Source organism: Emydura macquarii, unplaced genomic scaffold (assembly GCF_026122565.2).
Source record: "Emydura macquarii macquarii isolate MOO-44397 ecotype Brisbane River unplaced genomic scaffold, CSIRO-AGI_Emac_v2 contig_2897, whole genome shotgun sequence".
NCBI lineage: Eukaryota > Metazoa > Chordata > Testudines > Chelidae > Emydura > Emydura macquarii.
The window spans coordinates 13,765,795-13,792,291 of NW_027133034.1; the positions used below are offsets into that span (position 1 = coordinate 13,765,795).

Below are 26,497 nucleotides of genomic sequence, written 5' to 3' on the forward strand. Positions count from 1 at the left end.
ACAAATTATTTGCCATTTTCAGTTTTCATTTGAAAACACAAAGCATAGAATGCAAGTGTAAGTTGATCACAAAGAAAAAGATATACTCTTTTGAGAGAAAGAGAACTAGTTGCTAAAGCAAAAGCCTGGATCTCAAAAGACAGGGGAACAACTCCCAGCTGTATCACAAACTCTCTCTGGGACCCTGGATGAGTCACTTAATCTCTCTCTGCCTCCCTTCTGCATCTATAAAATTCTAATAGTAATTTCTTTCTGCCTGTGCTCTCTGTTTATTGTATAATCATTGTCTTTCACTATGTGTATTGCAGCATCCAACACAATGGAGTCCTGATCTCTGCTGGATCATCTAGGCACTACTGGAATATAAATAATAATGCATAGAATATGTAACCATACAAAGCAACTTTGTAATAGAAACCCAGACGGAATGATGTAAGAAGTAAGATATAAATACTCTTGGGAAAAATATAATCAAGTAGTTTAGCTATCAGATATGCAGGAAACACTGGATCTATATGTAAGTTGACTATACTGCAAGTTATTTGCATTGTATGCAGCTTGTTTACATTTCTGCTGTGGAAATACTTTATGGAACTGATATTACTTCTTGTAGTCATAAATATTGAAAAAATAAAGTACAGTTTTGGAACTTGTTAGACTAATGAATGCCTATTCTAATATTTTTTGTTGTTTGTTGTTGCTGTCTAAAGATTCACAGATAGTGTACAATATCAAATATTGACCTTATCATTTTCAACAGGAAATGTATTTTCCTGTCAGTCCTTCAAGATACCTTTGTTTTTATTGTGTTGCACATAATTTTACACTGTTGAAATGATGCCATAGAACTTGCAGTATGTCACTTATTAACACACTGCATCAAATCAGGAATCTAGAACAATCTGTACCATTTGCAAGGCTAAAGTGAAAAGTACATGTCTATGAAATGTTTTGGTTCATTGATTACCACACCTCATCTTTCACAGCTAATGGTGTAGGGGGACTGTGACATCTAAAAACTATATGCAGCAAAATCCAGTGGGTGCTTGACTAGTGCTGTTCTCATTGCCTGCAGCTCCTTGAAATGAACAGAACATGTAGCTAAAAACTTCATTGTCAGAATGATAAGTAGGACATGACTCCAGGCAATATTTGCAGTCTTGCATAGATGTATGTCAAGTATAGAAGAAAACAATAGTAAGAAATGTCATTACATTATACAAATTTTTGGGCCTGATTCTACTATCCTTACTCATGTTCTGTAATACCTGATTTCATATGTAGTCCATTGAAAGCAGTGAGCTTGATTACATACTGAGGTGCTACTCCATGGGCTAGATTGTGCCATTTAGAGCAACAGCTCTGTGCTAGAGACAGTGTAGAGCTGCACTGTCACAGGCGGAAGAGGAGACGGAGACATCACATCAGGTTTTTAAAGGTATTTAGGTGCCAAAAGATGCAGATAAGTGCCCAATGGCATTTCCTAAAATGCCTGAGCATTTTAGGCACTTAACTCCCAGTGATGTCAAGGGAAGGTAGGTGCCATACCTGCTTAGGAGCTTTTGAAAGCCCCACTAAGCACCTATCCGTATCTTTAGGTCCCCATGTGCCTTAGAAAAACTGGCCCATTCTGCCTCAGGGAGGAAGAATGCCTCCTGAAATTTTCTGTCATATAGGGAGTGCACAAATTGCAATATCTCTGTATGAGATGCCACACACTCTGCATAGCTGGCTATGGCTCTTGTTACTTCCTGCCTCACTTTGAACAACATTTGTTCCCAGAGAGCATTGCAGTAATGCTTCTGTGGGGGAACTTGCGATTCTGGCTAGACGTAATGTGGGCAGTGTATAAGGGAGAGATGAAGAAAACTCCCCTTCCCCTGTGCACCTATGGAAGGGGTAGCCAGAATCTGACCATATATGAGTGAAGGTTGGTAGAATCTGGTGCTGAAAGAAGAGAAAGAGAAACGAGGGCATTGAGTGCTGAGTGTATAGCATTGCAAATCCCAAGCATTCAAACATTATGGGTGAGGCTCCCCAACATCATGAAGTTGGCTTTAAAATCATGAGATTTTGGATTGGTTTTTGTGTGCCTTCTGGTTTTTTAGTCTCTAGCGGACACCTTTTTAAGCTTTTCTCCATAGCCATGAGGGTTGGAATCTTCCTTTCAAAAACAAAAACAAAAAATGGTAAAAGCTGAGAGTCCCATATAACCACCTGCTCGCAGGAACAGGGCATTGAAGAAAAGCACCCACTATCTCGAGACTTATGGTAGAATCACAAGGAACCAACAGCACTAAGTGTGAGGGAGCTGTGCAAGTTTCTGTGCCTGTGAGGTAAAACTGAAAAGTTTTGTACACTCTTTTGTGATAATAGGATATGGGATAATAGGATAACAGGGGGTAACTGGGTGAGATCATAAGGTCTGTGTTATACAGTAGGTCACACTGGCTGATCTAATGGTCTCTTCTGGTCTTAAAGCCTATTAAAGCTAATATTTTTTGTGTGGAATGTCATGAATTTGTATTCAAAGGTACACATTTAGTGTGCATGTAGTATTTGAGATAACTGACATTTACCTCTCCAATTCCTCGATCTTTATTCACTTTAATCACATTGGATATGAATGTTTCATAAAGCTAAAACAGAACTGTCAGAAATTCCACCTAGCTTTTGTTGTACACCTTCTCCATTCCACTCTAGAGCCCTGCACACTCCTCTTTGATTGGATGCTGACACAAACCCTCCCTGCTGACCCACAAGAGAACGCAATATTGAAAAATCACTCTTCTGCCACTGACATCCATTTTCATTTGTTACAGATACGCTTGGCCTTTTTAGTTCCCTTTGCACATATGGGATATTGTTCTTGATTCTTTCCTAGTAATTAGAGATTGCATAAATCAAGGCAGTAAGCTTCTGTAGTGAAATCTTGGTTCCACTGACGTCAATGGGAGTTTTGGTACCAACTGGTACCTACTCTATGTGGTTAACCTGTATTCTAGTGCTCACTGAATGTCCCTGCTATAATACGTACCAAAGCCTGGATTTCAACGGCTTCTCTTCCTTTCCTTTCTGGAACTGCTAAGAAAAAAAAAAGTGATTGAGATCCAAAATATTTTAATAAGATCCAAAGCTTTTGGTCAGCTGGGTGCTTAACTCACCTAATCTGCTTTTTAAATAGATTTATGCTGTTTTTGTTCCCAAATGTATTACTTTACAAATGTCAAAAAAAAATATGACAGCATCACACTGGCGAATGCTGATCTGCTTCAGTGAGGAGGTAAACATATGCTGTCTCTTCCTTTAAGGCTAACGGAGAAAAAGAGAAGATCCTTTTCTTTCCCTAAGATTCAAAGTACCTGTTTGGGCATTTCCATCTTGAATCTTTTAGAAAAAGACTCTGAAAATGTGTATAGTTAATGTACCTAGTTCTTAAAGTAAGATTTAAGTCTTTGCATGGAAAAACAGAGCATGAGAACTAGCCACTTGTTTTAAAATATTTGTGATGTTTGCCCATTGCAACTGCAAGGCTCTTGTATTATGTGGACATTCATAGTACACATTTTCCTGTTGCATTAAAATATCATGATAGTAGAAGTGACAGAGTCAGGCCAGACAGCTATCAGAAAGTGATGGAAGGCAAATGATGTCAGCCCTAGAGTGGTAAAGGGCCTTTCCCCTATGAGTTGTAAAGAGGTTACCTCAGGTCAACTAGAGACACTAAAAGCTGTCAGTGACCTTTAAAATACCCTCTCTTCTGATATTGGAGAGAGATGAGACACGAACTGCAGCAAGTATAGGAGCATCAAGGAGAGACGGCTTCTCCTGCGTGGAAGTCTGCTTTCCCTCCTATAGGAAGCAACTGAGCTAACAGACTCTGTTGGAAAGGACTGGCACTCAGAAGCCTGCACAGTAACGCAACATTACCGAGAAGGGGCAGGGAAAGGTATTTTGTGCTGTGAGCCTGTTTCTTTTGTTTGGCTGACATATTGAAATTCTAGAGGAAGATGTGATTTCCTTTGGGGCCATCTGATTTAAAGGAATGAGCATAGGAAAGGAAGTCAGAAACTTCCTATTACTGCCACTGATGACCCTGATAATATTTTGCACTTATAGCTGCTGAGAGAGGTTGACTTGCCCAAGGTCCACTGAAAGACACTGCTTTAAAACACAGAGCTTAAAACTCCCATTTCCATAATATATTAGACCAAAATTTCCATGGAAAATAACTTATGAACTGAGTCTTAGTTTTTCCCTCTGTAAAATGGATATAATATTTATTTATGTAATGCACAAACCCCACTGCCTACTTGTTTAATCCAAAACTACCACTTAGTTTACTGATAGTCTTATTTGGTGACGTGGGAAGCATGTTACAAATAATCCACTTTACAACAAATGGGGATTAAGGTGTCAGTCCACTGATGCATATATATATATACTATGAATGCATTACTGAATCATCATTGGGAGAGAAAACTTGGAGACTGATAATGGTTTCAATAGAAAGGGATGAAATATTTGTAAACAAAGCTTTCTTGGTTTTGGCTTCATGAAATTGGAGAGATTTTAACAAGGTTTACATTGCTTTTCTGAATTCTGTGTTGGTTTAGTTCATTGTGGTAGGTCACACTAGTCCGGTAGTATTGATTCTTGTGTCCAGATTGGCTGAGCCAACCATATGTGATCAAGAGGACTAGTTGAAAGAATATTTTCTTACTTTTTAAGAGGGTATGGCTGCATTACATTAGAGAACACTAAAGGTATCAGCATCAGCAGAAATCTGTGAGAGGCAGTATGCCTACCTCGTTCCCAAAAGATAGTGGAGAAGAGGAAGTTCCATTTACTAAAGATCCCAGAGAAAGTAGCAGTCCACTAGTCCTTGCTTCCAAGAAAACTCCATTAAGTACAGTCAAAATGAAAGGGATTATCAGGGACAGATTTGTCATAGACAAAAGGATTACATGGAGACGGAAGGTGACATGTTCCAACAGGATCCTTCATAACATGGTTCTGCTATTTCAGATAAGCATACAAACTGTGAAACTAATTAAGGCTCCCTATCACTAGTTGTGTAGGTTTCTCCAACCCCCTGTCTCCCGATGAGATTGTTGTTCAGAATGTGTAGTTTAGGTATTATTGCCATTCACTTAAAACTTTATATATAGTCTGGCTAAACTTATTCTGGGATTTGCATATTTTTAAATGCAAGGTTCTCAAAGTCACAGGTTCATATAATTCAGTAATGCTTTTGGTATCGGGATCCTGGTGGGAAATGGAATAGATTTATCTTCATCTTCTGCCACTTTGCTGCAACAATAACCAATGGACTCTACTTCGTCGTCTTCTTACTTAAAACGTGCCTAAATTAACTCTGAAAATGACTTAATGGAAAATAAAATGCACATCATCTAATTAACCCTCACAACATCACCTGCTGTGAAAGTAAATATTATAATATTAAATTTCGCTGATTGGGAAACTGAAACAGAGAAGTGAATTGCCCAAGGCCACACAGCAAGTGAATGGCCAAACTGGAATGAGAATTTAGGACTTCCTGACTCCTATCCATGTGTTAATTCCTCTAGACAATGCCACCTCTAGAATGCCTTTACCATATCTATCATACATCTTATTTTTGGTCTCTGCTATATGGCTCTTAACCGGTAAATGATTTTTTAACATTTATACAGAATTTTAGTTTTGGACCAATGCATTTTGTTTAACATACATGTAGAGTGCCTAGACATTGTTGCACTATGAACCTATCCAACTCCCATTAAGGGCAATGCTCTCAGTCAGACTAAGCCCTATATAACTAAGAGCCAGATGTCCCTAGTCCTTATGCAGGTTTGCAGTTAAGGAGATGGCTTAGGGAACTGCCTCATCCCTAACACTCTGTGGGCACACAGTGCACCAGAAGGGATGGAGACTGGTTGGAAGGATGCTGTGCCGTGGCTCTGTCTTCCCAATGCACCAAACTGCAGAGCTGCCCAGCTACTCAGGGGGAATAAAATGCAACCCCCAGAGTGATGGAGAAGCAAGTGCTCTGGATGCCTCCCTGTACTCCTTCAGTAGTGCAATACCACACTGCCCTGCTGCACGGCTTTGTCACATAGGCACAATTTAAATCAAAGTAGTTAAATTGCTTTTAAAAAAATCCTATGTATAAGCAAACTTGGTGTTGTTCCAGCATGCTTTCTACCTTGCGTGTCATAGAAGAGAAACTGCTAACAGCATCCAAACTAGCACATACACCAGTATGAAAGGCAGCAAGGCCTCATGGTGAGTAAATGTAGGAAGGCCAGTTTGCGTTATTACCAATAAAAAATGTTTTACTGTAAACGTAGTTAGTTTAAGAATATTACCATGTATTAAAGGAAACTAAAGATGACTACAGCAATGGAGAAAGGACTGTTAATCCCTATAAAGTAACATACTGGGTAAACAGGTACTACATAAGGGCAACATTTCTATCACTATATATTATGTAGCTCATTTAAAACATATTTCATTTTTTAAAATGTAACATTTAGCCATTATGGGGTACAGCGTAACAGGCATTCACTAATACTTTCTTAATTAGATTCTAACTAAATAGGTTCATTTCTAATGACAAAATAAGACTGTCAAAACAACTTGTAAACATTTAGAATTCACAGGGTAAAGGGGTACTGGTGCCCATTGTTGTTACTTTCTATAGAGGGAGATATATACTAGATATTCTATGCCATTCTTATTTTACAGCTGGAACTACTTTATTGTGCCACATAGATAGCTGAGTGTCAATCTGAAAGTAAAATAAATTAAAAAAAAAAAAACACACCTCTAAGCACGCTGTACAAAAAGTAATTGACAGGAGATGTCCCTGACAACACAATTCAAATAAACATTGTTATACAAAATGAAAATATATCTATAAAGAAATGTATAAAAGACAACATTTCCAGAGTTGTTTATAAAACAATTATCATCACAGAAAATGTATCATTTGCACTCTTATTCCCCTTACATATTCTGCACTGTGGCAGAGCTGTGCACACACCAAAAATAAAGCAATTTACAAAACATTTTGTATAAAAATATAAAGCTAGACTGTAGGTTCAATGCAAAGCTGGACTTGGTGCATTTTTCAGAGACTGAGAGATCATATTTTAAACTGAATCATACATGAAACAGTTACTATCTAGCAGGCTTGACTGAAGAAAACTTACCATATAGAACTACTGCTTTTAACTTGCAGAGGCATACATTTTTAAAAAAATGAACTTTTATTCTAAAAAGTATTTCCAATCTTACTCAAATGGGCATATACTATTTATTTACGTGCTGAACAAAAAATACAGTCACCACCAGTCTAGTGAACACACTAGCTTAACCATACCATGAGAGTTATCACAGGCACATTGAAGCCAACAGCACTTATATGGTTACCAGACTGAGCCAATATTGCTCCATCTAACATTCAACATCTGAATGATGCCAATAAGCTGGTTCCCAAGGCACAATAAACGTCACCCAGCCCGGTGTTCAGGGATACATAGGATTGACTGTATATTGACTGCATGGTAGCAATCCTACCTGAACAGCGGGGCACACTTTCCATCCAGCAGATAACCTCTTGACCTTACTATGGTGGACCAAACGAAAGAGACCTGCTGCCACTACCAGGAACTCTCACATCATCACTAGGCCGGATGAACAACTACTTGGCTTTGGGCTCCCATATCAGCTCTGGAGCCAGCTTAATGGCTCCAGGTGTGACATGGCTCACTGACCCAAGACCAGGCATCCTGGACAGCACGCTGTTCATCAACGGTGCTGTGAAGGATGCTGCACCCATGCTGGATAGTTGCTCATTTTGTGCTGGGCTCCTTGGAGGTCTTCTCAAGCTGAACACTGCTGACTCTGACTTTGTTGTGGTTCCCCCCCTCTCCCACCCAGGCTAGCCTTGCTTGTCTTGCCCACATGCAATCACTGTACATCTGTCACCATAATGCGTGTCTTCTGCTGATACGCAGAATGAGCCTTCATTCCCCTTTCCTGCAAAGCTGCCATTGACTTCAGTGGGAGGTTTGGCTGTTCAAGCAATGCAAGACTATAATATGCATGAAATGCTGTCAAAACACAAGTTCTTCCTGCCAACTAGAACATCATTGTACAGGCAATTGTTAAACAATAAGTCCAACAGTGTTGAGACAGACAGGGGACTATTTCCTCAGCTCGTATAAATCTGCGTAGCTCCATTAGTTTCAACAGGGGGAAATTTACACGGGCTGACATTTACAATTAGAAGATATTACATACACCTCTGCGTGATAACTTTTGACAGATGTTTCTTTTTATTAGTGGCCTCTCTAAGTGCACATTTGTTATTTTTAAGTGTCAACATTTTAGAGCACAGTTTTAAAATATAGAACTCATATATTCTTGTTAAAGGTAACAAGAAATGCTTAGTTTGCTGCAAAAATATCAGAATGTGCTTATTTTTAGTTACTTAATGAGGAGCGTACTTGGTGCAAAACATATATGTAATGAGAGATGCAGGAGCTATGGTTTATATATAGAAAATGACTTTACAGGCACTAGTTTACAATAAAGCATTTTAAAAAAAGAAAATATGGAACAGTAAATGTGGTAGTGGTAACAAGGAGCAGCCAAGATGACTAGAAGAGTAGCAGAAAGGGCTAAATAAGCAGCCACAGGGCTGAGGGGAAGCAGGAATAACAGCTGGGAGAGCCCCGCATCCCAAGGAGCCTGAGAACATCCAGGGAACTGCCCAGGTATCTTATACTGGACAAAGTACCTGGGCTAGAGTGCATCTAGCTTAGTGAAGGAGTAATTTATTCATCTATTTACATTCACTCTTGGGTAATTCTGAAATCTTACAGCTTCACTGTTGGCAGTTACTTTGTTGTAATAGAATTTGGCCTCTGTTTTGTGCTTATTATATCTGATCTGTTTGCTTCAGCTATTGCCCACCTACACTTATATGCATGTGCCGAGCATTGGTTGCTCCTAAAACATGTCATGTGAGCATATTTGCTCCTTATGTAATGGTCCACGATGTTTTTTTCTCTTTTTTTTTTCACATGTGAATATATCCTTACACAGAATAAGAGAGGAAAGTCCATTTAAAGACAAGAAATATACTCCTGAAACAAATTAGCTAAAATAAATATGGATAATTAACATTTATTTGCAGTAATAGTGTTTGAAAAAAATAAAAGATTGATGGTGTGTTCCACTGTAATAATATTTATCATTTATATAGAGATTTGCCTCTTCAAAGTGCTTTACAAACATTAAATTAATCAAGCCACATAAACCCCAAATATTTTTCTCCCTATTGAACAGATGGAGCAAACAAGTTTTCACAAGGCCACAGAGAGGGGTAGAAATTAGAAGTACCTGGTTCCTTATCGAAGGTTCAAATCACACATTTCTCTACTCACAGAAATATGACAAATGTCTGATAATGGCTTAAGTTGTTTGCAAACAAGCACCTGTAATTGTTCACTGACATTGTAGCAGAGGTTCACGTTCACTACAACTTTTTTCTTGGCCCAGTGAATTTTATGCTGGACACCTTCTAGTATTAATTAATACTGGCCACAGCACAGTTTGAAGCATGCTTCTGTTTTTTAAAACAAAACAAACCAAGAAAACCCCAACCCACACGTCAACAAAACATACCAACAAACACAAAACACGATACTATGTTGTGTTGGAATGTACAAAATGGGGGGGTACAAAATTGTAAACTTATTTCTGCCACAGTGGGTATCCTATCAGAATAGTTACAGGATTTAAAGGATAGGTTGTAGTGAGCATTGTGGCACACAGATTTTGTATTTAAATTTGAAAATGTATCCCAACCAGTCCTCAGTCACACATTGTTGGGTGCTTGGTATCTAACACAACTCCCACTGATTCCTTTGTCTCTCTCCTGGAATTCAAGGGACTTTTTGGTGGTTGTTTCTTTCCCCTCATGCAGGGTTTTGGGGAAATTCAGTAAAGGTCACTGCCTCACTTAATCTGCAAAATAATCTTCTGAGGCAAAGGCAGGAGAGGCAGTTTTCCCCTCCCTAAAAATAAATGGTTGATTGTTTAATAGAATCGTGCTAAAAGTGGATACACATACACAATACATTGCATTTCTAATTGATTGTCCAAACTATTGCAAGAATGTAGACTATTTCCCACTACACTGCACACTGGACTCTCCATCTTTTCACTCTTTCTGATCTTTGTACAAAATACTGGGACTGGTGTAGACAAAATCTGAAAGGCCTTGTGTATAACTAAATCTACAGGAGCCTCACATATAGAAATAGAGTTTTTTCAGCTTTATGCCAGGGGTTCATACACTGCCCAGATCACTAAAACTGCAGGTTCTAACTCTACCCTCGGTTATCCCCAATTCAATCTTATTGAAAGCAATGTAGTAGCACAAGACTAACCGAAGGCAGAATTTAATTCAAAGAGAACGGACCTAGCAATTTATCTGAAATGAGGTCATGGTTTCACTTCAGTTCCCCATGGCAAGCTACCAATATCCCCCAAACTACCAACACAACTGGCACCAATTGGCTCTTTCTTTGGCAGCTGGAGCAGTGAGATCAAAAACTAAAAGGGCTTAGAAGTCACACAAGCTTAGATCCTGAAAGGTATTCAGGCACCTAACTCCCTTGCCTTTAGGTATCTAAATACCTTTGAGGATCTGGGCCACCATCCCTCCAGAACAAGACTTATTTATGCAGTGTGTTTTTTTCTTTCTTTCTGCCTAATAATGCTGAATCTCATTAAATGATCAGAAACTCCAGGGATTCATTTGTATTTTGTGCTACAGAATTAGGGCCTGATTAATAAAATCCTGATCACTTCAGTTACGTGGCATTTTTGCATCCTCTGCTACTACACCCCACAGACGAGGGAGTCATGCTTTCTCAGTGTGAAGTTTTGTGAATTAAATTATTTTTCTGTTGTAAACATGAGGACACATTTTCCTTACAATATAATGTGGCACTGAATACGCTATACAGTTGCAGCTTCAATATGAGTGTGTGACCTTCCAAGCAGTTTTCTCAAATTAATGCATTTTATTTCAAAAGTCATTTGTTCATCGGTAATAATTATTTTGTTCATCCTAGTCACATCCCATAAGTAAGTATTTGCATCAGTGTTAATTTTGGGGCTCTATGACATATGGCACCACATGTTTCTCATTAAATGTTTGTAGCATGCTTTTTACTGCATTTAATAGATTACATAGGCTTGTGCAATGCACAAACAGAAGTGTTTGAATATGAAAGGAAAACAATTATTATTTTACTAAGATTGACTAAATACAGGGTGTATAAATAAGCAGCCCTTATGCAACCTTAACCCACACAAAGCATTACAAATGTCCTCAGGTTTTATGCACGATTTACTCCCTAAACAACTTAAAGTAGAGTATATTTACCATGGGCATAACAAACATGCTATACTAGGTCTATGATGCACTGCATTTTTATAAATAACCACACTCACCAGTATATTATGTGCACTTCTACTTTTTTTTACTGCTTTAAAGAAAAGAAAAAATCAGTATATTGTCCTCAGTTTTTAACTTTTTATACAAATTTTTAAAAAATATTTTCCTCACTTTATTTTAAAAAATGTTTTTTTTATTAACAGAGCGAGGCAAAAGGTTACAGATTGGGGGATAAGAGGGACAAGGAAGGGACAGCACAATGGTGTGCAATGTATCAGTGCACTTTGGTGCCACCATTACGTAGTACCCATAAGAAGGCAGCAAATAGTGGATAATGCTGTTTCATTGATTCTGAACCTGTATATTCCGGACTCCAGATATGAATGTATGATCAATTTTTCTATGGCTGAAAATGGGCATTTATTCCTTCTGAGAGATGCAATCATTGTAGGCTACAAATCTGTAGATGTCCATTTTTTTCTTCATACAGTAAAATGCCATAAAAGTTCTTAAAAATAGCATGTCATTCACACTGGGATTTTTTTTCATATTTAATTATTTTGCAAAATGGGTCTATGAGCTATGGCCTTTCCTGTTGCCTTTTTAAAACAAAAAACAAACAAAAAAAACAATCATCCACAATTGTGGAAGAAAACAATCATTCTCTTGACAGAAAGTAAAAGAAAAAGCTTTTTCTTTCCGTTCTGACACACAAACACAAAATTAATACAAACAAATGGAGGAAGAAACAACTGGTAACTGGAATGTTAAATTTGTGTACTTCCAACTTGTCCTGGTGTGGATATACTTTGGCTTCCTATTATGATTTGATTAGTATATAGATGGTGCCCATATAGCATAGTATCTCTTTTATATTTCAATCAAATAACTCTTTGTGGTGGCAGCATCCAAAACATTATGATCCCCGAGATCACACAGAGTTAATCCTGCCTCATATGGTCACTGCTGCGCCCTTAACTGGTAAATGTATAGGTAGCCTAATGGGGTTCTTGCATCAAGTATTTATTTGGAAAAGCAATTGCATGTAATGAACAGAGGAGATTGGGACATTCATACCAGTGCTTTGGAGGAGCAAAAACATTGGCAGAATCTTTAGGGACAGAGGATTCGATCCAAAAGCCAGTGAAGGCAATGGAAAGACACCCATTGAATTCAATACACTTTGGCTCAGGACTTTAAAGAGGGACAACGTGCGTCCCTCTTTAGAGAATGGGTTTGGGGTCGGGGGGGAGAAGGGGAAGAATTTAAACCAGACTATCTGCAACTGAAATAAAATAATGTTTAATGATTATGACCAAGGATATGTAGGAAAAACTCAGCACTGAATAAAGGAGAGGAATAGAAGGACACCATGTGTCCCATGTTAAAGGATGTGTGATTGGTAAATCCCAAGTGTCAACAAGAAGGAAGGGGGGGGGATTTACCCTTAGAAATGTAGAGGAGCTTTAAAGAAGACAGTAGAAAAGGGACTGTGAGACTTCAGATGTGAAAGTCAATAAATGATGAAGGAAACCAAACCTTAAAGGGGTACATTTTCAAAGAGGCTTCAACTTGACCTCTAAATAAACACCCAGAATTTCTGTAAAGCAATTTTGGACATGCAAGTTTTTAGCCAACTACTTCAGACATTTGATCATTCAGATAATGTAGCTGAACATTTGGGAGAAATTTTCAAAAGTGTTCAGAGTTGATCTAACTCTACTTCCATTGGCGCAATGGGTACTACCATTTGCTTCAGTGAAAGCAGAGTTATGCCAGCACTGAGTAATTTCTAAATCATCTCAGCCAGAAATGCTGAATTTAGGCACCCAAAATTTAGTAACTCCAGAAAACCTCATGTCCCCAAATGGCTCAGATTTAGAGACTACACACACACAATTTTTGGCCTACTGATTCTATATGTTTGGCTTAGAAGGGAAGTTATTATAATTTACTGTAATATTACAGTGAGGTATAATTATGGGCTGCAGTGCAAGAGAATTAGAGTACCAAGAAGTGTGCTATTTTTAAAATGTTTTCTCTTAACAGCAGCAAAAAAAACCCCTGATTTCTTTTGTTTTATATAAATTAACCTCGGGGCTTAGAGAAAATCATATATCTACTGCTTTCAGAAAGCATACCTTTTGTAGTAAAGGGAGACAATTACATATAGGCAGCATTGATAATTTTATCAGCCCAGGCACTCTATTTGTCCACCTTCTGCTGTTAGTATTGATGATAATCAATAAGTGAATGATATCTTACTCATCTTTACAAATAAGCAGCTGGACTTGGAGAGGGAAAATGTAAGAGAGTGTAGGGTTGTGCAAACAATGTTGTAACCTGCTGTGACCCACTGCCAAACACTTGATGAAAGAGCTTGTATAACATATTAGCACACTTTGTGCACACTTCAGCCTGGACCCTGATAGAACTACAAACTTCAAAATTCAGTTCAGTAGCTGAACACTGCCAATGCGTCCAACTGAATAAAAAGGGCCAATGGATCAAATTACCCCACTCTCCATGGTGAGGTTACAAACTGATCTGTTAATGACAACACTGATCATTTCACATGAAATAAAATGTTAACAGTTTTGTTTAGTTTTGGGTATCTGGCTTGATGGCTCACAAGTAGAAGTTGACACTGGCCAACTGTGATTGAAAAGGAATTTCAGTAATAGGAAGTCACTGGGGATCACTATAAAGCAACATAACAAAGCTTCTCAAGTAAACATTACAGTCCAACTTTGACCTTGGACAAAATTCCTGAATCACAGATTTTAAAGAGAAGGATGGGGTCAATAGCTTCATAACAATTCTCCCACTCAAAAACCATATTCAGTATTCACGTTAAAATTCAGTTGTAGAAGGTCACATCAGAACAGTCGGAAACTACCAACAATGAAATTGGTTACGATATCTAATTCACTGTTACATAAAATGCATTTACGGTATAATAGCTAAGGAATGCATGTAATTTAAAGAGGCCTCCTATAGCAATCACTGAGACTGAACATATGCAGTATAATAAGTCTCAAATCCATTGCATTTACTTTGAGTGCAAGAGCTTTTTTTGTCCATTGGGAGCCCCTGGCTTAGCGAGAAAGTCAGACTGTCACATTGTTATATTAAATTAAATCATAAATGCCAATCAGAAGAAGTATTCCTTTTGATTTTCATTGATTGTATTTTGCATGTTGAGCTCACATTTCAGGGCAGTCTCGGCACCGTCTTCATTTTCTGATCCTTTTGCTTCATTTTTTTTATATACGCTTTTTTTTTTATAAATGTGCACAGCTATGGCAGTGATGCAAAGCAAGATGAATATCACAACTGCTATCACACCTAGGGAGGAAAGAAAACTGATCAGATATAGAAGACAAATAAGAAGTGAGATTCATAGCCTACGTTCAACCAGTGTGTGCCATAGAACCCATGTGTTGGGACTTCAGCATGGGAAATAGAAGTATAATGATCTTCCTGAAACCCCCACTGTACCTAAGACTTCAGAACAAGCTGGTGCAGCCCACAAATGAAGTGCAAGAAGAGCAAATAAAAGTGCAAGAAGTTCTGATTCAGTACCTCCCCTGGACATCCTTTTAAGGAGTCCAGCGAGAGTTTAAAGCTTCCCATCCCCAGGTGTATGATGGTGCTAGTACCAGTACCCGCCCTCACCTCTTAGAAGAAAATCCCCATTCACATGCAGTTTCCCTTGGAGGCACAGGTTGGGATGGGGAGGTGTTAATTGCCCTAACCTATGCCCACTACTCTGAACCAAGCCCTACATCTATAGTGTATCATTACAGTTTATTATTAGATGTTTGTCATAATAATCAAGTCATGGTTGAAAAGGAGGGCAGACCACATGTTCTTTAGGACCCTATGTGAAATAAAAATGTGTGGTTGTCTTCCTTCCTATGCTCAGGTTTGTGTCACTGGGTCTGATGGCTCAGGTGTGTGCATATCTGGTCCCGGAATGACCAGGGGCATTTGTGGCTTCACGAATAGCACTGACTATGTTTCTTCAGATGTTTTTTATCTAGTCTTCCCACACAATACCGCCATCATCACAACAAAAATCCAGTAGTCCAGTGCCTGCTCAATGGATGGAAAACAAAGGGTGAGAGAAATATTTTTTTACACTTATAATTTGGGGAAGCACTCAGATACCATGGTGATGGTCATCATATAAGAGACTAAAGCGATTATGCAGATAGGGTTAACCACTAGTAAGAGCTATAGTACTGTTCCTGTAACTGGATAGTATAAGAAAGAGAGAAAAGTTTATAGTTCCATATCAACCAAGTAACGTAAGTGAAAATGAGGCATCTGTTCTCAAATAAAAGCAAGGATTTAGCCATTTGTCATCATGTCAAAAAAAACCCTACCATCTTGAAAATGCTTCATCTTATATTAATGAACAAGGATTTTTCTCTATATACAGAAGTCTCACTGATGTTTTGAATATAGACTGACTGCATGATCTGGTCCTTGTTAAGATACAGTAAAACAAAAAAGTGTACATTTTAGTGTAACAGTACATACCTACTCTGAGGACTTATCTATGCACAGTTTTCTAAACCAATATAGTTAAAGTGGTACAATCCCTTATGTATTGATGCAATTATGTCTGTAAAAAGGTGCTTATATTAATATTGCTGATTTCCCTTACTGAGAGTTTAACTGAGTAGTAGTAGAGTAGAGTAGTGTGAATTATTTATTTTTTGGTTTTCTGGAACTTACAAAAAAAATAGTTTGAAGTCAATCCAAAAACTATTTTTTTAAAAATTTTCAACAAATTGAAACATTAAAAAAAATCATTTGTGTTGAATTAAACTTTTCATTCTGATTTTGAGTGTATTTTTCTTCTCAAATTAAAAAAAAGAGCAAAGGTAATTTCAAATCAAAAAGTTATTTTGACTAAGAAAAACACACTATTTTGTTTTGAAAATATTTAAATGAAATATTTCAACCTTCTTTGAATTTTTGTTTTAGTAGCTTTTTAAAACCAAAATAATTTTTGGCAAAATCAACACAAATGTGTGACTCGACCCAAATCTGTATTTTTCACAAAAGAAAAGTTTTGGCTGAAAAATTGCACTCACCTGTAGGGTACACCACTCTCGATGTGATCAATAACAACAACCGGAGAGGTTTACGTTAAAAAATAATGGGAACTTCACTGTTTCTTGCAGTTCAAAAACAATTATAGTTTCAGAACACATAAAACACTGCCCCAAAAATTATCTAGCACATAAATTAAGTATTTTTCCTACATAATAAGTAATTTATGACAGAGGTAGACATGTGAAAACCCAATATCAGCAACCAAGCATGAAATCCTGACCACACTGAAGTCTATGGTAAAACTCTCAAGGAGGACATTAATAGGCCAGGATCTCTTCCCAAAAGGCTAGATTGTTTTAAGGTGCTAATTTTTTGTTTATATATTTGTTTTTCATTATGGCTGAATATACAGTAAATGTACAGTGGGTTTTTAGGCCTTGCAGGTGCCTAAAACTTGATGATGTTCTCAGACATTGCTCAATTAATAGGATGAGCTGAGGTGTTTAATCTACAGTTGTCTATTTATGAGAAGGAAAGCAAGCAACAGGAGGCAAAATTGTAGCCAAGTTGAAACCTAAAATTACAAAGTTAAACATTAAAGGTCCAACATAAACCCTGTCACAACCAATCTGGGTCTGAGACCTCTGAGAGACAAACTGTGGAAGAAATACTTGTGTGTGTAAGAGTAGCTATGTTTCTCCCACCTTTTCCTGTCTAGCCCAGTACAGACCCCATCTCTCTTCTACTGACCAATCATGTTTAGAAGGGGGATAAACCCAGGTCATGGGACTCACCAGATCACCCTTAGAGGTCCTGTATTTAGGGAATTGATGGTGAATCAAGCATCAGTCAGCTTGCATGTGAATATGCCAGACATGTCACTCATACTTGTGTTGAGTCTGTCGACTGCTTTCAATGCTTGCACCCCATGGGATTGATTTTCCATTATTTTGCACCTTGTGTTGTTCATTTACCCTAGTACACAGTGAGTGCAAAGTGAGTGTGGTACTATTCTGATTTGGTAACAATTAACATTCATTTTGTACAAGTATAAATGACAAAACGAGATGTAAGGCAGTGGAGAATCAGGCCCAAGACTAGGGAACATCAACATCCAGTTGGTTGCACAGCAGTCACTAGATCACCCAATTTAGGCTGCAGAACTCTCATTACTGGCGATGATGTGTCAGATGAGAAGAACCCAATTTGTTTTTCAGATGCCAAAATGGGTTTGCAGCACTGATAGTAAGAAAACAAAATCATTTTACTTGTAAACTGAGCACATTTGATTTGAAAATCATTGAGTGGCAAACACAAAACCTTAGAATGATATGTTTAATGTTACTTATCAGAGTAGAAATTGCAGTGTTTTTAGGTCCATGAACATCTTCCTTTTTTACACTGTAGGCTTGAGATTTCAGACTATGGTATTTTTTGCCACCCTGACATCTTTAGTGTGTGCAGCCAAGGGTTCCTGTGAAGAGTTAAGTAGCTGATATTAAAAATCAAATGTATGTATGTTTGTGTTTTAGTTTCAGGTGAGTTAATTATAGATCTTTCACAGTAGGTGTCCTGTTTCTGCTTGGACCAGACTCCTTGCAATCTGCAATACCAGTCCTCTAGAGAAAAGTGGGTATCAGGATCAGACAAACTGTAGAAAGAATACAAGGAGCATGTCTCTATTTCAGAGCCTAGATGCAAAGTCAGCTTAAGTCAATAGAAAGCCTTTGAGCAAATGGCTTGGAGATTCTGAATATAGGACCCAATCAGAGTGGATAGATTATAGAGACCAGAATAGATAGACTTTCGTATTCACAATCCAGCTATTGTTCTGTGAAAAACTACACTATGATTATCTAAATATCTTCACTCTGAGTGGCAGAGTATTAGCATAGCATGTTACTGTGATGAAAATTACAAAGACTAGGCAAACCAGACACCCAGAACCAATCCAAATTGAAGGAACTGCACAACTTGAAAAATACTCTGATTGGCTAAGACAATTCCATTTCAGAATAATAATCATTCATTTGTTTTTACTAGAGTAAGAAATTAAACTGCGCGCATAAAACACCTCAAGTGCCAAGATACCATGGTGATTGGAACTTTATAATTGCCCCCTCTCCCCGACTAGTCTGTCTGACAAATTAAGTGAGGAAATGTGCTTGGTTGAGAAGCATTTTTGTTTGGGTGGCACTTTGGTAAGAAGCATTCTCAGTCTTTTTTTGTCTGGAAGTGTCTTGTGTGGACAATATGTCATTAACCATCTGCCATATTGGCTAGTGGATGCCATAACTTCAGTTGTTCTATAGGTGACTGCAGGTTCTAGTCCTAACTCAAGATTCTTTCACCTTCTATAGTTCTAAATCCTTTATCCTCAGTGGGAAGATTTGGTACTTTAATTACACTACATATTGTCCTTTGTCTGTTCAGGGTCTTAATGACCTTACTAAAGAAACATATTCAGAATTTAACCAGAGAAGATCAATGATGGGCTCTCTTTTCTGTACAAGTGACTAACTGAGACTAAATCACTAAACGATACAGCAGAAAAAACATTTTCAGGACTAAAGAGAAGTTCCTTCTCCTCTCTTCTCACAAAACCAAACAATATCATCAGAAAACTCTCCAATATAGCTATTTAAAGAAAAATCAAGGAATGCGGAAAACCATTCGTGGAAACTGAAATTCTACTAAGAGTTTTGTGTCCCCAAACTTACATTATCAGACTCGCTTGACTTCTCTGAAGTTTATCCTTCTGAAGAGATAAAACCGGCAGGCTTCCTAGCAGATGTTGAAAGGACCTCAGTTCAAAAGTTCTGAGAAGTCTGCAGGAGCCAGAACAAAATCTGGATTTCCTGACTTCCCATCTCTAATACTCAATTTCAAGATTTTCTATTGACAATATAATGTACATCCTGATCAAAATAAAAATTCACTTACAGAAGATAAGTGTCATTTTATTTCATTTTGAAGTGATTAAATTGTGTATGATTCTCCCACTGCAGAACTTTTAATAAAAACAGATTTTCTAAAAAGTGCTTAAGCAAGAACTAAATGTGACTTTCCTGGAAAAGTGGTTAGATTGATCAGCAGAAACAGTAAGAAGTAACAGGAAAAACAATACTTTGACCAACATTAACTATATTTTAACATCTTTATGTAGATTTTATTTTCCAATTTTTTTGAAACACTAAATCAGTGCAAATGGCTCTCAGTCCATGAGCATATTGCTTTCTGAATGCAAAACCAAAATGAAAACTGCCTTGGGATACAATAGGCATTCAAGCCATGCAAATTCCCCATTTTCTCAAGCATAAAGGCCAGGCAAAAGCTGCATTGCTGAGATCTATTTAACAAAGAGCTTCCTCACTTTGAACATGCTCCATTGGCAAAAGTGAATAATTGAAATAGCCAAAAAGTCATAAAAATGCTTTGCTTGAAAATACTCTGTATGCCCTAAAGTATCCAAGTAGTTTCTTTCCATATCATAGATACTTGTACTAAGCAGCTTAGTAAACTGTTCTTAAAATGCTGCACATGAGTAGATATTCCAATATTTATATAAACTGTCACTATATACGGTAATGTAATAAGAAGACGAGAGTTACTGATATTTCAAAACACCACTCTGATTTTTTCACCAAGAGCCTAACACTTGGAGTAAAATGTGGCTTTTTTCACTTTGATACTGTTTTCCTTGTGCACCCAAATGTTCCCTTCACTTTAGCATTGAAAGATTCAAAAAGTTACTTTAAAAAATGGTTCCAGTGAAGCTGTTACAGTCCCTATTACCTCCAATAATTGCAGAGTCACTTCTGATTGCATTAGCTAAGGGCTCTCCCTCATCTATTGGTCCAGAATGATCTGCAGCAGAAAAAAAGGAAAATGACAGACAAGTAGAAAGGAGGGTTCTCAAGATACTCATATATGGTCAAGGTTCAGACACACAGTATGGAACTGTGAATTTAGTATGAGTCTATATTTTTCTAAAGATCAGTGTTGTAAATCACAGTATGTGAAGGTGAACAGGGAAATGAAAGAGGAAACGACAAAGGCTGGAAAAATGTAAGAGAAGAACAAACAGAACAGGGCACATCTTTAATCTATCATGTACCCCCATGTAAAAAAGACAGTAACGAATGAAGTTCTGAGAACTCTTCTTGTGTTTTAGAGGGTAAAACAAGTGATAGCCATATGCTACCTGCAAATGAATGGGTTGTTTCACTTGATGTTGAGTCAGCTCCAGTTAAAGTACCACAGTTAGATTCAATGAAGCGTCCCTTTACAATGACTGGTGCCGAGCTGGTATGGTGCAATGCAGCCTTCAAAGGAGCAAAGTGGTTGAACTGCACTGAAGAGAGACATCCAATAAACCCCTGAGAGTTTGCCTTCATAGTCTCCTGGTCTACATCAGTATTTTCTGTTAATCAAAAGAAAAAGAACACAATCATGGTACAAAAATACAAAATAAAGAGAAAGAAGAAGAATTGAATAATTAACCTAAATTCCTCTGACTATATTTATGCTAAAGCAACATATGTACACTTGCTGAATTATTTTTTTTGTCTGTCTTTAATGAAAAAACATCCAGATAAATTCAAGTTTTTTTTTAAATGGATTACAGTTGCTAGTCTGCTGAGGGACATTCTTTTAACTCACTATAGTAAGTTGCAAAGCAAAAAGATTCAAATGCAACTCAAATATTTAAATTAAAATGTATCCCTCTTTCATTCTGCAAAGAACTAAAGTACATTCATAAAAATATATATTATATTAGGTTCCTACTCATAAATATGTACATTATAGGATCATATTATTTCTTCAGATTCATGCATCTACTCCTTTCCATCATCATCAGATCTGTCAAACAAAAAACATCTGCAGATCTCAGATCCTGTGAACTCATACAGATGTCTTGCTTGTGAAATGCTAAAAATGAATATTGGTCTAATCTCGTGCACCTGTTAAACATGGTATCTTTTCCTGCTTCACTAAAGGAAAATAATCCTAACTTTCTTTTGGGTAATCTTCATAAAAAGTATATGCCCTTTCAAAGCACTTTGTTTATTCACCACCCAGCATTCTGCTTTGGAATGTGGATAGAACTCATCCATGCTGGCAAGTTTAATTTAGCCATCAAATTCTGGATAACACATAATATTAATTGCCCAAAGATATGCTCACGGAAAATAAGTTTGTGAGCTTCGCCCAAGTGAAATAGAAATATAATCTCATGCAGTCACATTCTTTACCTTACCAAATATTACAAATTTGATAGAATGTATGCTCAATCTAAGCACAGAAATTAGCTCATGACTTTTACAGTGCTGGAAGTTGTTACCATTACATCAGTAAATACCTATACATTAGTTTGTCACTATCTATTGAAGAATGGGATGAACAACTCAATCTTACCATGTGAAATGAAAACCGGGATTGGATGTGGTAAAGTATAAAGTATAACATCTTCATCAGGCACTCTTTGCTTAATTTAAAACAAAATTTTAAATAAATATTACTAGACTTCAGCAAGATACTGCTTGCTCACCTAAAATGCCAGATTCTATAAAAATGTGACAAAATAAACCACCTCTGGCATGGAGGCTTATCTAAAGAATGGGGTGGCTAAATGGTAAGTAGCTAGTCTACACTAGTGTTCCCACCATTACTAACATTAAAGCTGCAGCAATGGTACTACAAAAGCCAAAAGACATGTGAAGAGCTGCTAAAATGGGTGAATTTGCCTCACCACTAGGTGCTCTTTAATAGGCTGGAGGTGGTGTGAGCACAGCACCATGAGAACTGTGGGAAAGTACCCTTACAAATGAAGTTGGGCAGATCAAGAGAAGAGTCATACAGAGAAGCCCTTTAAAGCTGGAGAGGGAACACAGATTGTCCCAAAATGCATATGAAGGAGAAACCCTTTTTGTCTAACTAAAAAATCCCGAAAGTCCTGTAGCACCTTTCATGCATCTGATGAAGTGGGTTGCAGCCCACGGACGTTTATGCCTGCAGAAATTTGTTAGTCTTTAAGGTGCTACAGTATTCTTATTGTTTATGCTGTATACAGACTAACACGGCTACCCCTCTGGAACCTTTGTTTAACTGTGCATCGTATGGAAAAACTGAGTAGGATAGAAAAGCTGGCATCCTTTATCATTATAATTCATTTAATATTTTGTACTTTTGTACTTTTCTAAATAGAAAACAGATTAGGATATTTAATAACCCTTGTATTGAAGTCAGTTCATTTAATCTCCTAAATGAAATAACATATCTGAAGTCTAGACTTTCCTGACCATTTGTAGTAATGGCATGGTTTTGAAAATAATGTGTTGAGGGGAGGGGAACAAGTTTTGTGGTACACTGTAGCTCTGCACTTTTAACCTAGGTGTTTTCTACTAGTATTTCAGCTCATTTGCTGAGTGTATTTTGAGATTATTCATAAAATAAGATAAAATTATCCCACCTACACTACCTCCTTTTACAGAGAGCTTGTTTTGAATTTTGCCTCCTCTCTGTCCTCAATGAAGTAATGCTGAAGGTTAGCAAACACACGAATCTGAAGAGAACACTTTAAAAAAGGAACAGTTGCAATCAAGAGACTTCTATCTGACCTCTATCCTGAACAAATTTCATCTATGATGATGATAATCAAGTACAATTTTTCACTGAATTATTTTATTTGATTGACTCTTTACAGTCTGTCTAGACTTTCATGATGGTCACTTAGCAAAAGTTCTTATCTATCCTACAAAAACACTGCAATCATTTTTGACATTCAGAGCTAAATTTTTAAATCAGGATACAAATGGTGCATTAAAAATACACTTCTAAATTCTGTAACTGTACATAGTTTTGGGGGTACAATGGCTGCATGCACATTTCTGCTGGCACACCTATTGCATCCTCATCTGAATGTGTGTCTAAACAGTCAGCATTGATCCATTAGCATAAGTGGGTATATTTCCATTGACTTCAGTGGAGTTATATCTGTGTCTGCAAGGGGTAAATCTGGCTGCGTATCTGTAACATTGATATTTTCATTTACACTGTGCAATTTTCAGATCATGAGAAAAACAGAATATACAGAATAACTTTCAAAAGGTTTTGGTAAAATCTTCTAAATACAAGACTACAGTGCTAATAAGCATTGAAAGTGGGTGGAGAACATTGGCCAATTATTCTGGTGGAACAGAAGAATTAGAAAGTTAAAATATATGTATAATTTATTAATAAGTAGTTGTTGTGAGAAGGCTCAATTTAATAGTCTTTCATCCTGTAATCACTTTTCTGTGCCTGAGGTTTCTTCAATATATTTCTGGGAGTATTATGACAATTCCAGAGCCCTCTTCCTTAGTTTGTTACAAGAGTACAGCATATTTACGTCTAACAAAAATTATCAGTAGGGAAAGCAGTTTGTAAACAGGAAACAATACAATGATACTTCAATGATATTTTATAAGACTTCTTGGGGCTTTCACCAACAATCTAAATGCCAAAGCCAGGGACGAGGAGTGTAACAAATGATTTCATGGCTTAACTTCAACATTTGTCACTTCCCACACTCTCTAGAGTACTAGAAATAATATTATTAAAATAAAACACAGGAAGCAATACTCTGCCAATAGGACAATTTCCCCTAAACTGGGAAAATTCTTGGTTAAATTCCTGAATACAGCTTTAGAAAATGTTGGTGTTACATCCACTTTGCAGAAATTTTTCCCCCTTGTTAAGTATCCTGTATTGTTTATTTGTTGCATGTGTGCCTAGCCTTGCTTTGCTGTCTAAAATGAATAAAAATGTGGTGAAATAATACGAGTTTAAAATATGTCTCATATGAACTCCCAGGACTACACCTACATGTATAGTAAATTAAGATAGCTATGTATAAGACTCAGTACATATTTTAGCAGTGACTCAGAAATGCATAGTAAAATTAGGAGCTATACTCACATACTGCAGAGCCACACTGAAATCCAATTATCTGAAAATGGCAACATTTTGTTATTTGCCCTCAACAAACATGTATCAACAGGTTTTTTGTATTTTTTTTTTCACCCAGCCTTTAAATGCCATTTTATTTTGGGTTTTAAATAGCAATGCAGGGCTGGTGAACAGAAAGTAGGATTATTTTAAGCAATTATTGATTAGCAGCTGTTTCACTGAAGCATTTGTATGGGTGAAACAAATACTACGGTTTTAATAGGCTGATTTATTAAGAGTTTGAATCCTTCCGGTACTCTTCTTAATCTCTCACTCTCCTTTGGCTCTCTCCACTCACAATAAAAGCATGCTCTAGTCTTTCTCATAAGAAACAAAATAAAAGCATACCCTTGACCCCACTTTTCCCTGCAACTACCACCTCAGCTCTCTAAGATTTCATCTCTAAGATTTCCCTTTCATCTCTAAGATTATTAAATACACTGTCTACAAGTGCTATGTGGCATTCCTCTCCTCCAGTTCCATCCTAGACCATCACCAACTCTATCTTCTGACCCTCGCCTGTTACTGAAACTGGTCTCTAATGACCTCTCCCTAGCTAAAATTCAGAACCAGTACTTCATCCTCATCCTTCTTGATCTGTCAGCTGCCTTTGACACCATTGTACATGCTCCATTTGAAATCATATCATCTCTTGTCTTCCATGACTATGCTCTCCTGCTTCTCCTCTTACCTCTCTAATCAGTAAGAGGACACTTAATCATGCACTATAAGACCCTACCCCGGGAGAACACATTTGATTTTAGGTAGTTTTTTAAGGACCTGATGTACTTATAATGAGTCTTTCCAGTGGCTGGACATTGACAATATCAACATTCAGATTAGAAACAGGAAGCAACTAACAATTATGACAGTCAACCATTGGCACAGTTTACCAAGGGAAGAGGTTGATTTGTTATTACTTGGAGACTTTGAATAGAAATTGGATGTCTTTCTAAAAAATATGCTCTAGTCAATCAGAAGTATTTGGCCTCAAAAGTGCTTACTCACATAAGAGGGAAGAATAAATTTCTTCCACTGCAGGGATTATGGGTCAAACTCTGCGGCTTATGTTATCCAGGAAGTAAGAATGAAATGATGATTGTAGTCTTAAATTCTAAGGAACTCTCTGGCTGCATTAGCTGTAGTGGACAAGCTCCAAGGACCACTATGATACTACCCCTGGAACGCATTCCCTAATAAGAGTACTCTGCAGTACAGATGGGTTCTGCTTTTATGTTAACACATTCTCATGCTGTGTTATTTTCCACCAGATTCCCTTTTAATTGCCAGGAGGGATGAAATACATAGTACACCCTTCCCTGCCCCAAGGATGGCTCCTCACTCCATTGAGAACTATCTGCAGAGCCTGGGAACAGCAGTTGGAGAAGTGCTGCAGAGAGATGGTTGACTCCAACCTCTTTCCATGACCATCAGCTGTTTCTTGCTTCTACACTCTCAATTAAACCAATTTAAAGTCAATGTAAGTTTGATTATAATCAGACCCATCTGGCTGGAAGCAAGCCTGTTTCTTCTGTCTAGGACCATGATCTTTAAATGTAGCCAAATGCATGTAAGTCCACAAAGTACCCTACAATCCAAGTGCTTTGTGCAGCTCTTCTGATGCAAAGCAGCCAGAAAATTGAAGAACCCCCCCACCTCTGGTTCTGCACCAAATGCAGGTTGGCTGAACAAAAGAATCTGTCCCTTAATTTCAAAATAGATTGCTACTTCCCATAGAATTTATGTCCCATGCTTGAACATCAAACAGATTTTCGCAAGAAAATTATCAACGCTTGAATACGAGGTTTTATAATAGAAAAGCTGTCAAATCCTTAACTCCTGTACCTGAATAGTGGCACTATGATACTATCATTACTTTGCAACTGAAGTGTATGTTTGGCACTGGGAAATTACTACTTTTCAAAAACTTAATGATTCAGATGTGATGATTATTTC

At 37.4% G+C, this 26,497-nt stretch overlaps 1 protein-coding gene across 2 annotated transcripts in view; it reads right to left on the minus strand.

Moving 5' to 3' along the window:
* Positions 1–14,442: 14,442 nt before the first annotated feature.
* Positions 14,443–26,497, minus strand: part of CNTNAP4 (contactin associated protein family member 4) — a 438,417-nt gene continuing 426,362 nt past the window's right edge. For both annotated transcript variants that reach the window (XM_067569202.1, XM_067569201.1), the window contains 3 exons: positions 20,757–20,975; positions 20,348–20,419; positions 14,443–14,830 (listed from right to left, as the gene is read on the minus strand). In XM_067569202.1, the coding sequence (XP_067425303.1) occupies positions 14,637–14,830; positions 20,348–20,419; positions 20,757–20,975 (485 nt within the window). In that variant the 3' untranslated portion in view covers positions 14,443–14,636. The remainder of the gene's footprint in view (positions 14,831–20,347; positions 20,420–20,756; positions 20,976–26,497) is intronic.